Consider the following 14,351-nt stretch of genomic DNA (forward strand, 5'->3'; position numbering starts at 1 on the left):
TAGAGGACTTGGTTCACTCAGGTGATTATTGATTGGATGAGAGCTTACAGTTGCTTGACTTACAAGGGTAAGTAATCGATAACAAAACATTTTTGAGTGAACTGAGGTGCACCGTACAACTCTAAAGGCCAGCTCACACTGCGCCGACCAATGGCAACAGACTCGTTTGCTCTGCATCTGTTGCTGCGGGGTGAATTGACCTTTAAGCGCAATCCAAAACAATGAAAGCAAACACAAAATGTGATGAAGATGTCCTGAGTCTCAACATGAACTATGAAACCAGATTTCCCAAATGTGTGTTTACTAGTCTGCAAGGTACATGCACAAATCACCACACACAGCAAGCAAGATAAAAATTTATTCAGGACAACATAAAAAGAAAATGACTGAATGAAGTCAACTTAACTACTTCAAATACAACTATGGATTTTGCCTCATGTCATAATATGAAACCCAAGGCAGTCTGTAAAAAAACCCATGTAGAGACTTGAAGATCAAACTCTATCTCCAGCACGACATCTGTAGGAACTATTAGAGTCTCATTGATTGTAGTTGAAGGCCTGAGGGAAGTCTGCTCAGTGCTCACGCACATGTACTGATGTAAAATGAGAAGAACGTCATTTCAACTGTGTGAGAGTTGCCCTGAAGATAGGAGAGTGAGACTGCAGTTGGCCATTAAGCTTGTTCTTCCTTTCTCCTGTACTCTTCTAAAGATTCATGGATAAAGAGGCCACGCCCTGAGCGCTGGTCCCCTGATACTCTAGACACACATCATTCCATCTGAAACCAAGCACACACATTCCCTCTCATCTGTAACATCACTTAATTGTTTTTCACAGGTCAGAAAATAAAAGGAAAATTTACAAAGACACAAACAGTGGTCACATGCTTCATTAAGATGGAGCTCATTGTCAATGCTCAAGCTCGCAGAGCAGGGATCAAAAGGTCACTAAGCAACCTTCATATCAATCGTGATATACAGCTCTGATCAATATAAACCAAAAGCTGAGGTCATCCATTACACACAAGCTGACAAACGGGACGTGCGCACCCCAACTATTACTGGAGGCTGTGCTAAAAGCACTGGTTGTATTAATGGGGTTTGAACATGAAAGGAAAGAATAGCCAGTCTTGAGTGCTGTTATATGGAATGTACTTGCCAATCTCTACAGAAATACTTTCTCATCGTCTGTGAATGAAATACAAAATAATAATAATAATAATAATAATAATAATAATAATAGCAACAATTAAAAAGACAAGATTTGTGCCATTTTTGCACGACAAAATGGTATTTCCATGGTTTTTGGCCGTGTACCATGATAAAGTCATGATATTCTTTGAATTACTCTAAACTTGTACAATTGTGTGTATATCATTTGTATAATGAATTTTGTCCGAACCAATGAAAATCAACCAATCTATATTCTATACTGATCTTATTGTGAACAATTTATCCAGTCATATTTTTCATTGTTTTGAATTTATTTTTTCATTATTAATTAAAATATTGATTTTCCAGTGAAACAGCAGACTTCTCTCTGGTGGCGGACATCTCCAATCAATTTAATCCACTTAAACTCCAGCACTTTCACCTTCGCTCAGCGAGGAACAGTCAAATCTGAGCTTCATCCAGCTGATGCAGGATTTTCTCATTTTTAAGGTAATTTCCTTCTAAATGTGCTAGTCATTTCCTTCCAATTTTATATAGCTCTGTTGAAATTATAATATGAATTACAGGCAGCGCTTTCTTATTCCATGTTTAAATCCCGCTATGTGCTCATTTTGTGTGTACCCAGACATTATGGTATATTGATGGTACCTATAACTAATGCATCGCAAACTGTATGAAAATAATAAAGAAAACATTCTGCCAGATAACGTTACGCTTTTATGTGAGCACTTTTCATTATCCTTGTCCACCCAGCTCTACTTGCCAATCATTCAGTCTGACAATAGATCGCCATCTCCTATGCTATTAGATTTGCATCCCACTCTATCTCCCAGCTATTGTTCACCCATAATTTATGCAGAAAGCACACATACTCCTTTCTGGCCCTGATGAGAAATCGAAAAAAGGTGCTAAAAAGTAACTATGCGTTGTCCTTTACCAATCAGCGCCCCGGAGAGCGTGGGTTTAAAGGTTCAACCCTGTCCAGCGAGCCGAGCTGACTGTTCCCTGTGGCGTGGCAGAGGCGGTGTAACTTCAGAGGCCAGCCAGTAACCACTGGCCCACTGGGAGCGGAGCCAGAGTATGTACCACAACACAGCAGTGCACCGTCTACACACAGTGTGTCAGTCTCACTTCACCGTGTGTGTGTGCACTCAAGTCAACGATCTTCACATCACACACACACACCTTACTGCAAGGCCAACAAATGGACTGCTGTGTTCAGATATGGCACAGCATGGGCTGCCCATGTGTGTGTGCGTGTTTGTGTGACAAGACCGCAGGCGGAGATGTCTCTCTGTGTCAAACAATACGGCCACAGAGCTACATGTCTGCAGACACTGTTTTGCTTTACGGAGGCAGAATCAATTGCACATGTATGATGCGGTCGATAATTTTTTTTTTAATTAGGCATGTCATCACTGACCACACTGCATTACACACAGATCTCAATATCTCTGCAAACTGTCCATTCAGACTCTGTACGGTGTGGATTCAGGCGCCCATTTGATTATTTTATATAACATAACAAATGATAAATATATCTATATTTATATAAAAATATAAAACTGACCTGGGAGAAAACCATAAAATATTTCCCCAAGAAAAAGAGCCAGTACTACTTTGTGGTATCATAAAATATATTATAAATATATTTATGTAAATAAATAAAATGGGAAAAGTACAGAAAATATTTCCCTATGCAAAAGAACCACTGCTACTACATATATGTATAGTAGCTGTGCGTGTGTGCATCTCTATATCTACAGTATCTATCTGTCTATCTATCTATCGATAGACAGATAGATAGACAGATATACACACACACGTATGCATATATATACATACATACATACATACATACATACATACATACATACATACATACATACATACATACATACATACATACATACATACATACATACATACATACATACATACATACATACATACATACATACATACATACATACATACATACATACATACATACATACATACTTATTTGCATACTAGTATTTTTAACAGCTAAAAAATGGTTTAAAGTCAGCTATTTGTATCTTTTGCCATAGTGTGTCAATAGGAAATATCAGTTTACATTTCCAAACATTAATTTTGGCATTAATTGTAATAATTCAGTGAGATGTATGCACAAGGAGTCTGACAACAGCCAGTGCTCCACACAGAGAATTGATCCCATCATCATCCAGTCTGTCTGGAATGACAGTATAATATGAATATATATATTTTATATAAATTACATCAATTTTTATTAATATTATTTTTGTAATAAAGGTTTACACATAATTATATTTAAATAAATATAAATAAACATTTTAATGATAAATGTTTCTCCCAGGTTCATCTCATCACTCATCATGAGTGAAAGGCAGTGGGTTACAGTAAGTCCTGATTGTGTAAAGTTGATGGGAAAGGGCCTGATTGCTAAGAGCTTATTCTCTCTGAAGCACCATATAATAACAGCAAGAGACCCTGAATTCCTCACATCATCACAAAAACACAGTTTCACATTAACACTGCAGTGCGCTTTCAAATTAACACTTGCCTGACATCCATTTAATGACCAACTCTGCTTTCCTCTCGGCTACTATTTACAAGTACGCCAACACAGCTACCTCCTGCTAACTGCTAAAGAGAACATAAAGAACTCTCCATAAGGCCCTTCTCTGTTTTCTTTCTTCTTATGCCCTTTATATTTAGCCAGCATCTGTTTGAAAAGATCAAACACATTTTGGAAGACATGAGCGCGGACAAATGATAATAACTCATCTTTAGTTGCTATAAACACATGCTGAGTTTATGAAAATCCAATCATAAGCATAATACAGTAACAACTTTTCAGCACTGGACAGGAACAAGGCCCGATTTATACGGGGCCACGGTGGGTATGGACGACTAGAAAAGCAAATTTAGCCTTGGTGCCGGCGACCAGCAAGTGGGCGAACAACAGCACTCCAGATTATTGTGACACCGACAAAAGCTGCGCGAAAAGAGCACAGCATGGCCGGGTTTAATAGTTAAGTTCAATACAAGAGCCAGAGATTTAGTAATATAAATCACAACACAAGCATGACCGGGAGCGCCACAGCAGCGCACAAAAGGCAGACTGGATCCTACAAGCCAATTTATCTTCAGAAATAGAAGGAGCCCATTGTCCATATATCAAATGGCCTGTCCCAGCCCCCTGTGTCCCTCATGTTCAGTTCATCCAAAGTTAATGTAGCCTGAGCCTACACCATGCCGCGCTTGAACACTGCATGCTCTGTGGAAGACCCAAAGTGCACTGCAAATGAGCTGGCAGTGGCTTCTATCAGACTCACTTTAGCTTCTCGGGACAATCTAAAGGCACCAATATCTGCTGGCATAGGCGTATCTAGACATTTTTCACTGGGGTGGAGACTCAATTTTTTTTATTTTTTTTTTTTACACCCAACAAATTTATAGCAAATTTATAACATAACATAATATAATGAAATATCTTGTCTTTGGACAACTTTTTTCGATTTACAGAAAAAGCTTTTTTTTCATATATGTGATTATTTATCAGGATGTTATTTATTACAATTATTGTTACATTAAGTGTTATGTAACTGTAGGTTCTGTTTAATGAAAAGATTATTAAAGAGAGACATGTAATGTGTCCAAATTTATTTTATATAGAACACCTTTGAAACTTTTTTTTATAGAAATCAGCTGTTTATTCAGCTGTTTAATCAGCAGTTTATTATTATTTACTTGTGATTGTTATGTTATGTAACTTGTGTTTCGTTAAAATAATAGTAATGATAATATAATATAATAATTTGAAATAATATATTTTGAAATAATATATTTTCATTATCATCATGATGGATGGCAGGCTATGCTTCATGAAACAGATTAAGATATTTTAGCTAAAAACTGTTGGCAATTTTACCATTGATGTACAAAATTAAAAATCTTTCTCTTTTTACCTTTTCAAATATTTGCCATTAATAAGCCCTTGAAAAAAACAAACATGTGGAATGTGAACAGAGCAAGGTCCTCAGGATTAAAACACACTTAAATGCTACTTACTAGCAGCCTGCACTCTGGCTTTGCGGCTCAAGACTAGCCCAAAGAAGTTTTGGGCTATGCACTCGTAGTCTCCCTCATCAGACGAGCCGTCAGACTTGGTCTTCTGGAAGTGACCAATCAGAAGTGAGCCATTAGCAAACATGGAATAGTTTTGGTCCTCCACTATCAGAGCTCCGTTGCACCTCCACTGCGTGGTGATGGGTGGGATCCCCTCCACCTGACAGTGCAGCATCAGAGGTTGTTCCTGAACAGCAATAATGTCACTGGGCTCCAGGGTGAATGACAGCTCGCCCCCACATGTCATACCTAATAGATAAAAACACGCACACAAAAAATAGACAAAAAATTCAAAACCACACTATAGAGACGTTTTACAATTTAATACAATTTAAACCAAAGGAATCAAATGCTGTGTTGTGCTGCTTAATATTTCAGTGACCCCCCCAGAAATTTCAAGATAATAACATTTATTTTTGTAATAAAGCGAAAGTCTTTGTCACTTTAACAGTTTAATGTGTTCTTGCCGAATAAAAGTATTAAATTGCTCATTTCTGTTCTAATCAGTCAAGTGGGCATGATTATCTACTGATGTCAATCCCAAAATGGCCAAGTACCATATAAATCAATTAATCTGCCTGCCAGATATCATATATGAAACTGAAGTGAATTTGATTGATAGTCATACTTTCTGTCTAGATCAGCAGTACACTGAAATATAGGGATGGGTATCGTTTACATTTTATCGATACCGATACTGCTTATCAATACCGGTACTTATCAATACTGTTATCGATACTATTTGGTGCAAAAAGAAATAATGTGAAAAGTTGTTGAAAATTTTAAGTTATTTTATTACTGCTGAACTTTAGCTACTGTATTACTGAAGTTCTTCAGTCAGGAGCAGGGAGTTATTTTTCTCTTTGTGTTTTATTTTATTAACATTAAAAGAATAGTTCACCCATAAATGAAAATTGTCATCATTTACTCACTCTCAAGTTGTTTTAAACCTGAATGGGTTTCACGAGAACACCCTTACATCTAGTCCGATAGCAAATAGTAAGCATATTTTGGCGTGCTGTCCTGGGGGAGGGCTCCGAGCCTGGAATATGGCCCGAACCCAGAGAACTCCCCCTATCCCTAATATGGGATAAAAACTGTCATTGGACAGAGGTAGGCAGGCTACATATTTATACGCATTGTGCTCGTTAGGATAGTTAGCTAATTGAGTTGCACCTGCGCCAAATTAGTTGATTATCTGATCGTGCTCCTCCCGAACCTTGTTAATAAAACAATTTCTTTCTTCTGTTAAACCAAAAAAACTGCTGAACACAAAAGAAGATATTTTGAAGAATGTTGGTAACCAAACAGTTGCTGGTCTCCAGTGACGTCATTTTTTTTTCCTACTATCAAAGTCAGTGGGGACCAGCAACTGTTTTGTTACCCACTGTAGTGAATTTTGCTTTTGCCAACCTAGGGAGGCAAAATAGTGTAGTGATGGATACTCACGTCACAGATGACGTTATGATTTTGGATCACGTGTCACTTAAGTTGTGGTTAGGAGAACATCACATAAGAAAGATTGGTGGGATATCTAACTTGTAGAACCTTTACTGCATTATCAACACAAGGAAGACACAAGTGTAATAAAATAGATTTTATTAACAAAAGATAGACAAGAGTAATCAACTACTAAACGAATACCATGAATGGAAAAGAAATAAAGTGCATGAGATGCATAAAATGCAAGTGATTATCTTGGGTGTTGCTATGTCAGAGCTAAGTTATCTGGAAAGATAAACTGTTGCTACTCTGAAAGAAATAAGGTGAAGAACCTTATTATGCATCAAACAAATACATGAAAGATTTGCTATAAATTGCAATCAGCTATATAACATCTAATGTCAATTAGAAAAATCAGATACTGATAATACACAACAATGCCAAGGTCTCTGGAAGAGGTTGGGAATGGGATAGGTGATAGTTACGTTCTCTGTGGTGACTGAGCAGTCCGGTGGTGGTGACTTCATCCACTGGTTGTGCTGGTAACAACGCAGTGGGGAAAGGAGCAGAAATCCGTTTCGACAGCCTTGAACATGAAGCGCTGGAGGATGCTGATTTCCCGAAGCACCAAAGGGTCCTAAAATCTGGAACACGCAGATGAGGCCCTGGCATAGGGGTAGAAGGTCCTTAGCCTGGAACACGCAAGCAAAGGTACCTTGAAGTGAAGGTTTGCTCGCTGGAGCTTAAACTTGTTGCAAATGTCTGTGTCTTCTGCCTTCTAGAGACCCATTTATCTCTTTCCGATAAGGAGGAGATTGCAATCTGGCGCTTCTCCATTTCCACGCTGTGATTGGCTGTTTCCATCAGAGTGGGGGGGACACGGTGTGGCCCACCCTTCTTTCCTCCTGTGGAACTTATTTGCATAGTCCAAACACACATTTAGAAAAGTGTCACTAAAGATTTACCAATGCATCATTCACTTACCAAACCACAACCAGAATACCTTTGGCAATGTTACAAACACATTAAGTCCAAACATGATGGAAGAAGATTGAACTGTCATGCATGCATTTATTTGTCCATCAACAGATTTTGTGTAAGATGTTGCACTACACATCGCGGTCACTGAGAATACTTATTTTTCTGGATAAGTATAAGATGTATGTGTTCTAGTTTGCATCTGTTTAAGGTTTGAGAACATAGTTATGAATGGATTTGGATGGACCTCTGTGATCTCTCTTTGTTTCACCCACTGCTGCTGCCTCCAGAGGTCCTAAGGAATTTTTATGGTGGTCACAGGCCAAAACCTTAGGAATCAGTCTGTTGGTGGGTGAAGGGCAGAAACTGCATTTTGACCAATGAAAACACCTGTCCTTTCTGGTCTTTGTTCCAAAGGTCTTCTTCTTTGCCTCTCAGAGGTGTCTGGCCAGTGTCCCGGCATCTTTATCTGATGTTGTTGGACAGTTTGCTTATGTTAGTCCACCAAGATCCAATCAAAATATAGCAAACCTTTGTCCACTATAGTGGTCAGAGAGGGGCCCCGCCATAAACTGGGCCCTGGAATGTGCTGTCCACTACACCACATTCTTCAAAATACCTTCTTTTGTGTTCAGGACAAGAATAAAAAAATAATACAGGTTTGGTACAACATGACAGTGAGTAAATAATGACAGAATTTTAATTTTTGGGTGAACTATCCCTTTCATGAATATCGGCAGCATGTTTAGTTCTGTCCCTTTAAGACCTGCACGCATCTGTTTCTCTCTCAACTGTTTACTTTCACTTCAGACATAACCGTGTTTATATGTAAAACTTGTGTTTTTGACAGTATTAGCGCAATCAGATGATAACTAAGATAACCAAGTAATCATGTGAATCCTAAATGTCTCCTTGCTTTAAAGGGGTGGTTGATTGTGATTTCACTTTTTACGCTAGTTAGTGTTTAATGTTGCTGTTTGAGCATAAACAATATCTGCAAAGTTGCAGCACTGAAAGTTCAATGCAAACGGAGATATCGTCTTTTCAAATTCTGGCAGTTTAATGCCTACAAAAATGACTCATAGGAACTAGGGGTGTAAGAAAATATCGATACACGTGAGTATCGCAATATTTTGTTTGGCGATACTGTATCGATTCTCCAAAACAGAATATCGATATATATATATATATATATATATATATATATATATATATATATATATATATATATATATATATATATATTAAAAAAAAAAAATTAATGCCAGTTGTTTCATTTTGAGTTCATATCCCGACCGCTAGTCTTCATCTCTGAACTTAAACAGTGACATGAAATACTAGCATCAGGGCACTCCACTAATGTTAGTGTTAATATAGTTCACTTCCAGTAATGGAGGATGAAAGAATTGTTCCAGTTCTCGTTCCGATGTACAAAGCAGAAGTGTGGCGCCATTTGGGCTTTTGTGGTAATGTCCGGCCCGGGACCGCGGCGCGAGCGCAACCTCGGTTCTTCCCGTGTTGAAGAGCCTTTGCGTGAGGCGCGGCAGACGGTAGAGTCACTGTGCAGCTGCAGCTTTCTCTCGTAATTCGGGGGCGTATTGTGCAGTTGGGGCGATTCCACGTGGAACAAAATACAAACTGAAAAACCTGTGAAATCCAAGTTGAAAAGTTCTGAGAATGTTTAACATCTGTAGTTATTTGATTGTTTTTACAATTGTTTTGTTTTCTTTAGGAATCCTGCAAGCACTTTATTTTTCATTGATATTAAGCAGATGTAATTTTTTGTTCAGATCAAATGTTATGACATTGCATGTCACAATTGTAAACTTAAACTGTGAACCTTTAAAGTAGAGTCTATAAATATATATTTTTATCTTTTTATAAAATACATTTTATACATATAATTAAACTAAAGAATTTAACTAAAGAATCATGTAAGCACTTGAATATTTCACCCTTTACTCGTACTGCACAAAAAGTTGTTCAATAATGCTGAATGTTATAGGGACTGATCATTGCAAATGCAGATCCCAGTGTGTTCTGGTTAAACTATTTTTTTTTTTTTTTCCTAAGGTTTGCATATGGTGGTGTGTTCTTAATGACAGCTTTCCTAAAAAATATATATCCTATTCCTAAAATAAGAAATATCCCAATATATCGCCTTGCTTACAGTATTGCAATGTATCGCAATATATCGTATCGCAACCCCTGTATCGTGATACGTATTGTATCGCCAGATTCTAATAGGAACTACCGTTCGTCACTAACCCAGATAAACCCCGCCCCCAGGAACATGCAGCAAAGGGGGCGAAGCCCTGCTGCGCTGCTTTAGAGAAGAGGAAGAGTAAACTTAGGGTGCACGTAAAAATCTATTCATATATTAATCGCGATTCTGTCTTCTAACAATTTTTACCTATTTAAAGGGATAGTTCACCCAAAAATGAAAATTCTGTCATTAATTACTCACTCTCATGTCGTTCCAAACCCGTAAGACCTTCATTCATCTTGAACCACTGATGTCATATGGACAATTTTAACGATGTCCTTACTATGTTTCTGGGCATGAAAACATTTCAGTTACATTGCTGTCTATATAGGGTCAGAAAGCTCTCAAATTAATTAAAAATATCTTAATTTGTGTTCCGAAGATGAACAAAGGTCTTATGGCTTTGGAACAACATGAGGGTGAGTAATTCATAATTTTTAGGTCAACTATACCTTTAAAGAAAATGTCCTGTTATCTAACATCTTTATATGTAGTTTGCATTTACAAAACCAAAAAAAAAAAAATACTTTAGACATCACACTAAGTCTCACTAAATGTTCCCTTTTAGTAACAATGTCCTCCAGCAAAATCACTGACACCCGCACCGATGACAATAAATAGCAGTCTGTCCTGACTTAATGTGATAAAAAGGAGAGCTTAGTGGACTCTCTTGTGCTCTGCACTAAAGGTTTCAAGTTTCAGTCACTGGTGGGCTAAGCAGTAGCAGCCTCTGCCTGCGGCTCAGGAATCCATCTGAAGTTTGTCGGGCGGGGGGCACGAGGGCGCAGCTAGAGACCAACTCTGGCATCATCGCTCAAATTCCAGCCCCGAAATATATCCCCTTTAGGTACACCCGTGGAATGCATTGACTCGCTCGTCCCTGCAGATCACATGACAAATAAATGACGAGGGAGAGAAAGACAGAAACGCAGGCTCTCATTATGTTACTAAAGTGGTCTAAGGGGCTTGGCTTATCTTTCCACGTCTTTCTTATCTCACTGCTGCTCCTCACCAAGTTTCTCTTTTGTTCCTGCTCCATTTGTGAAGCAAGAATCATGCCCCTGTCAATTCCCTTGATTTATTAACCGACACAGTTTTCTTCTCTGACTTCTTACAAGGTTTTATTGCAGCACCAGCAGGGTGTCATTCTCGGGGTTACACACACATGTCCCCAGAGCAACTGAAAACTTCTCACTGGATTCTTCACTATATCAGTGTTCAAATCTTCTCTTCCCTTAGATGATAAAACACCAGGCTTGTACAGCATAATGTTTAGATCTTTTTGAGCTTTGATGCCAATGTCGCTTAAACATATCTTACGACTGGAATTCCCCAAACTACAATAATTCATGTATATATATATATATATATATATATATATATATATATATATATATATCATACAAAAAGTGTAGGCTGATGATGTGGTGCTTGATTTGAAACTGAAGTTATATATAAAAAAATATTTTTCAAATAAAAGCTGTACTTCTGAACTTGCTGTTCATGAAAGAATCCTGCAAACATGTATCACAGTTTCCACAAAAATATTGAGCAGCACAACTGTTTTCAACATTAATAGTAATAAGCAACAAATCAACATATTAGAATGATTTCTGAAGGATCATGGGACACTGAAGACTGAAGTAATGGAAATTTCAGCTTTGCCATCACAGGAATAAATTACATTTCAACATTTATTCAAACTAAAAACTTATTTTAAATTGTGATATTTCACAATTACTGTTTTTACAGTATTTTTTTTTTATAAATGTAGACTTGTTGAGCATGAAAGACTAAACCTTCACATTTGCCATTTGAACTTATAATATCTTATGATATGGAAGATGTATTTTTTTTAAGCTATTGACAACTACTTTCAAAAACATAAAAAGTGTCTATATATTTTCTTCTGATTTTGTTGTTATACAACACTTAGTCACATATGTCTGTCTTTCTCTATTTACCTTGGACCCTGTTCATTGCTGCTTGCATCTCTCTTTCTTTATTTTATCCCTAAATGTTCATGCTTCTGTTAAGCACAAACGTTCAATCAAGCTCTCTGCTAAGCGAGAAAGAAAGGGAGGCCACATCGGCAGCAGCCCATGCAGTTATTGATTAGAGATCTTTAAAGGAGGCTCCTTGAACTCAGATAAGGCATCAATCACAAGAGGAGGAGGAAAATACAGCAGATGCGAGAAAAAGAAAGGTGAAGAAGTGACAAGATAAAAATAAGAAATTAACAATACTAAAAGAAAAGAAATAAAGATGATGAAAAGTGTAAAAATACAGCAGCAGTCACACCAACACGATGCAGGCTGATTGCAACCACTCCTCTTTGGAGACGTGTTTAGGGTTTAAGCGTGGTTAGAGCACCCTGTAGTTCAGGATTAGCTCAGCGTGAGTCCAGCAGCCTGCCAGGCAGATGCACACAGAGTGCCTTTGAGTGATGCTCACACATGGATTTACCACTGACACTCAAAACAACATGCCACACCACATCAGCCTCAATCACTATTCTCTCCACCCCTCAGAAGCATACATTTATCAGCTAGGAGGAAAAAGAATTTCGTAGAAGAGAAATTTTAAAAGGATAGTTCACAGCAGGATGACAGGATTTCCATCAACGCCTGAAACCCATAGGATTTTTCTTTTTTTTTATGAAAAGAAGCTGTTCTTTTTCACACAACACTTGAAGTACCTGCAGCTTTCAAATGCCAAAATGAACAAAAAAATGGGCAATACCAAGAAAGTATAGTTATAAACTTGAGCACTGTATTCCAAGTCTTCTAAAGTCATGTGATAGCTTGAACAGATCAAAATCCATTTTTGATTTCCACCTATTCAAGTAGAATCTGCATACTAACAGATGAGCAACATTTGGAGAAGGAGAAACCCCATTTCTTGCTTGTGTCAGTATGCTATGTTTGAATGATATGGTATATGGTTTTAAAAACCCTGTAAATGTAGCACATATGAACCACTTTCATAATATTTTTGACATCCCTCCTTAAGGTAAAAGGAAAAGTTCATCCAAAAATGAAAATTCTGTCATCACTGCCTCACCGTCATGTTGTTCAAAACCTGTAAGACTTAAAAAACCAAAAAGGTCACAAGGGTGTTGTAAAATTAATTTGACAAATTTTTGAATTGAGCAGTTTAAACCAAGCCTGCATAATAGATTTAATTTAGGCTTTTATTTACACCTAAACAATGATAAACACAAGGCATGTATGACCTTTTTGGATCTTATTTTGATTACCAGTGCTTTCAGTGTGGAGGGATAGAAACATTGAACAAGATTTCTTAAAAATATCTTATATTTTCTTATGGTAGATATTCAGCAAAATAACTTTTGTGTTACATAAAAATACATAATATTAAAATAACATGAGAGTGAGTGGCAGAACTTTTTCTTTTAAGGAGAACCCATGCTAATTTTATCCACATCTAGACCAGTGGTTTCCAACCAGGGGTCCGGGACCCACTAGGGGGCCTCAACAAACTTACAAAGGAGCCACACGATGACTTAAAATGATTGAAAAGTGAGAGAAAACCAGCTTTAAAATCACAAATAATAAAAAAAAAAATCAGGATATCTATCCCAAACCTTTAAAATTCAGAAATGTAATTAGACACTTTTAGAAAAACTTGAAATTGTAAATGGTATTTTTGTACCACCAAATTTTAGACTTCTAAACCAAGGCCAGGAAGAACAAAAATTGAATAGGTCTTATATCCTGTGAATGAGGCAATCAAGTCTTACATATTTCAGCATCCTGCTCTGGACCATATAAATGTGATTAAACGCTAAATGCCAATTCTTAAGTCCTTTCTGACCTTGGATTGGTGAAATATCACACCAGTCACGCAGTGAATTAAAGCGCGCACAGACCATGAACAGCCCAGTTTCATTTGCAAAGGATAATTCCACTCTCAATAGTCATTCGCTTCTCACTCTAAATATCATTGGTTTGGCATGACCTATACTATAGCTGTGAATTAAACAATGTCCTGGGGCCCTGGTGCCTCCTTCTTATCAGCACCCTCCACCTCGCCATCCCTTCACTGAGCTTTCTGCTAGTAAACAGGGCATCTGTATAGCCTCACCTGCTCAACTCAAATACCAAACCCTTTTCCTCATTTCTGCATCTCTTCCCAGGGTTTTGGTGTGACAGCCTTTTGCACACTGCAGGTCTTGTTTTGACTTCCTGTGACAAAGCACTGAAACATGCTGTCAGAGTGACGGCTGCTTTCAGCCCCTTTCTTTTGTCAAGATTTACAGAAAGAACTCTTAGATTGAGGCCACAGGGGGGGGGAGTCAGTCTTTGTAGGGTGACCTTAAAACCTATCATCATC

The 14,351-nt window shown here is 37.7% G+C and overlaps 1 protein-coding gene across 1 annotated transcript in view; it reads right to left on the reverse strand.

The window, feature by feature from the left end:
• LOC306881805 (immunoglobulin superfamily DCC subclass member 3-like) overlaps positions 1-14,351 on the reverse strand; it is a gene marked incomplete at its 3' end in the record, with an annotated part of 76,410 nt that overhangs the window by 58,927 nt on the left and 3,132 nt on the right. Inside the window, exon 2 of the mRNA XM_079436086.1 lies at positions 5,252-5,557. Coding sequence (XP_079292212.1) covers positions 5,252-5,557 — 306 coding nt within the window. The remainder of the gene's footprint in view (positions 1-5,251; positions 5,558-14,351) is intronic.

Source organism: Barbus barbus (assembly GCF_936440315.1).
Source record: "Barbus barbus genome assembly, chromosome: 2".
NCBI classification, from domain to species: domain Eukaryota; kingdom Metazoa; phylum Chordata; class Actinopteri; order Cypriniformes; family Cyprinidae; genus Barbus; species Barbus barbus.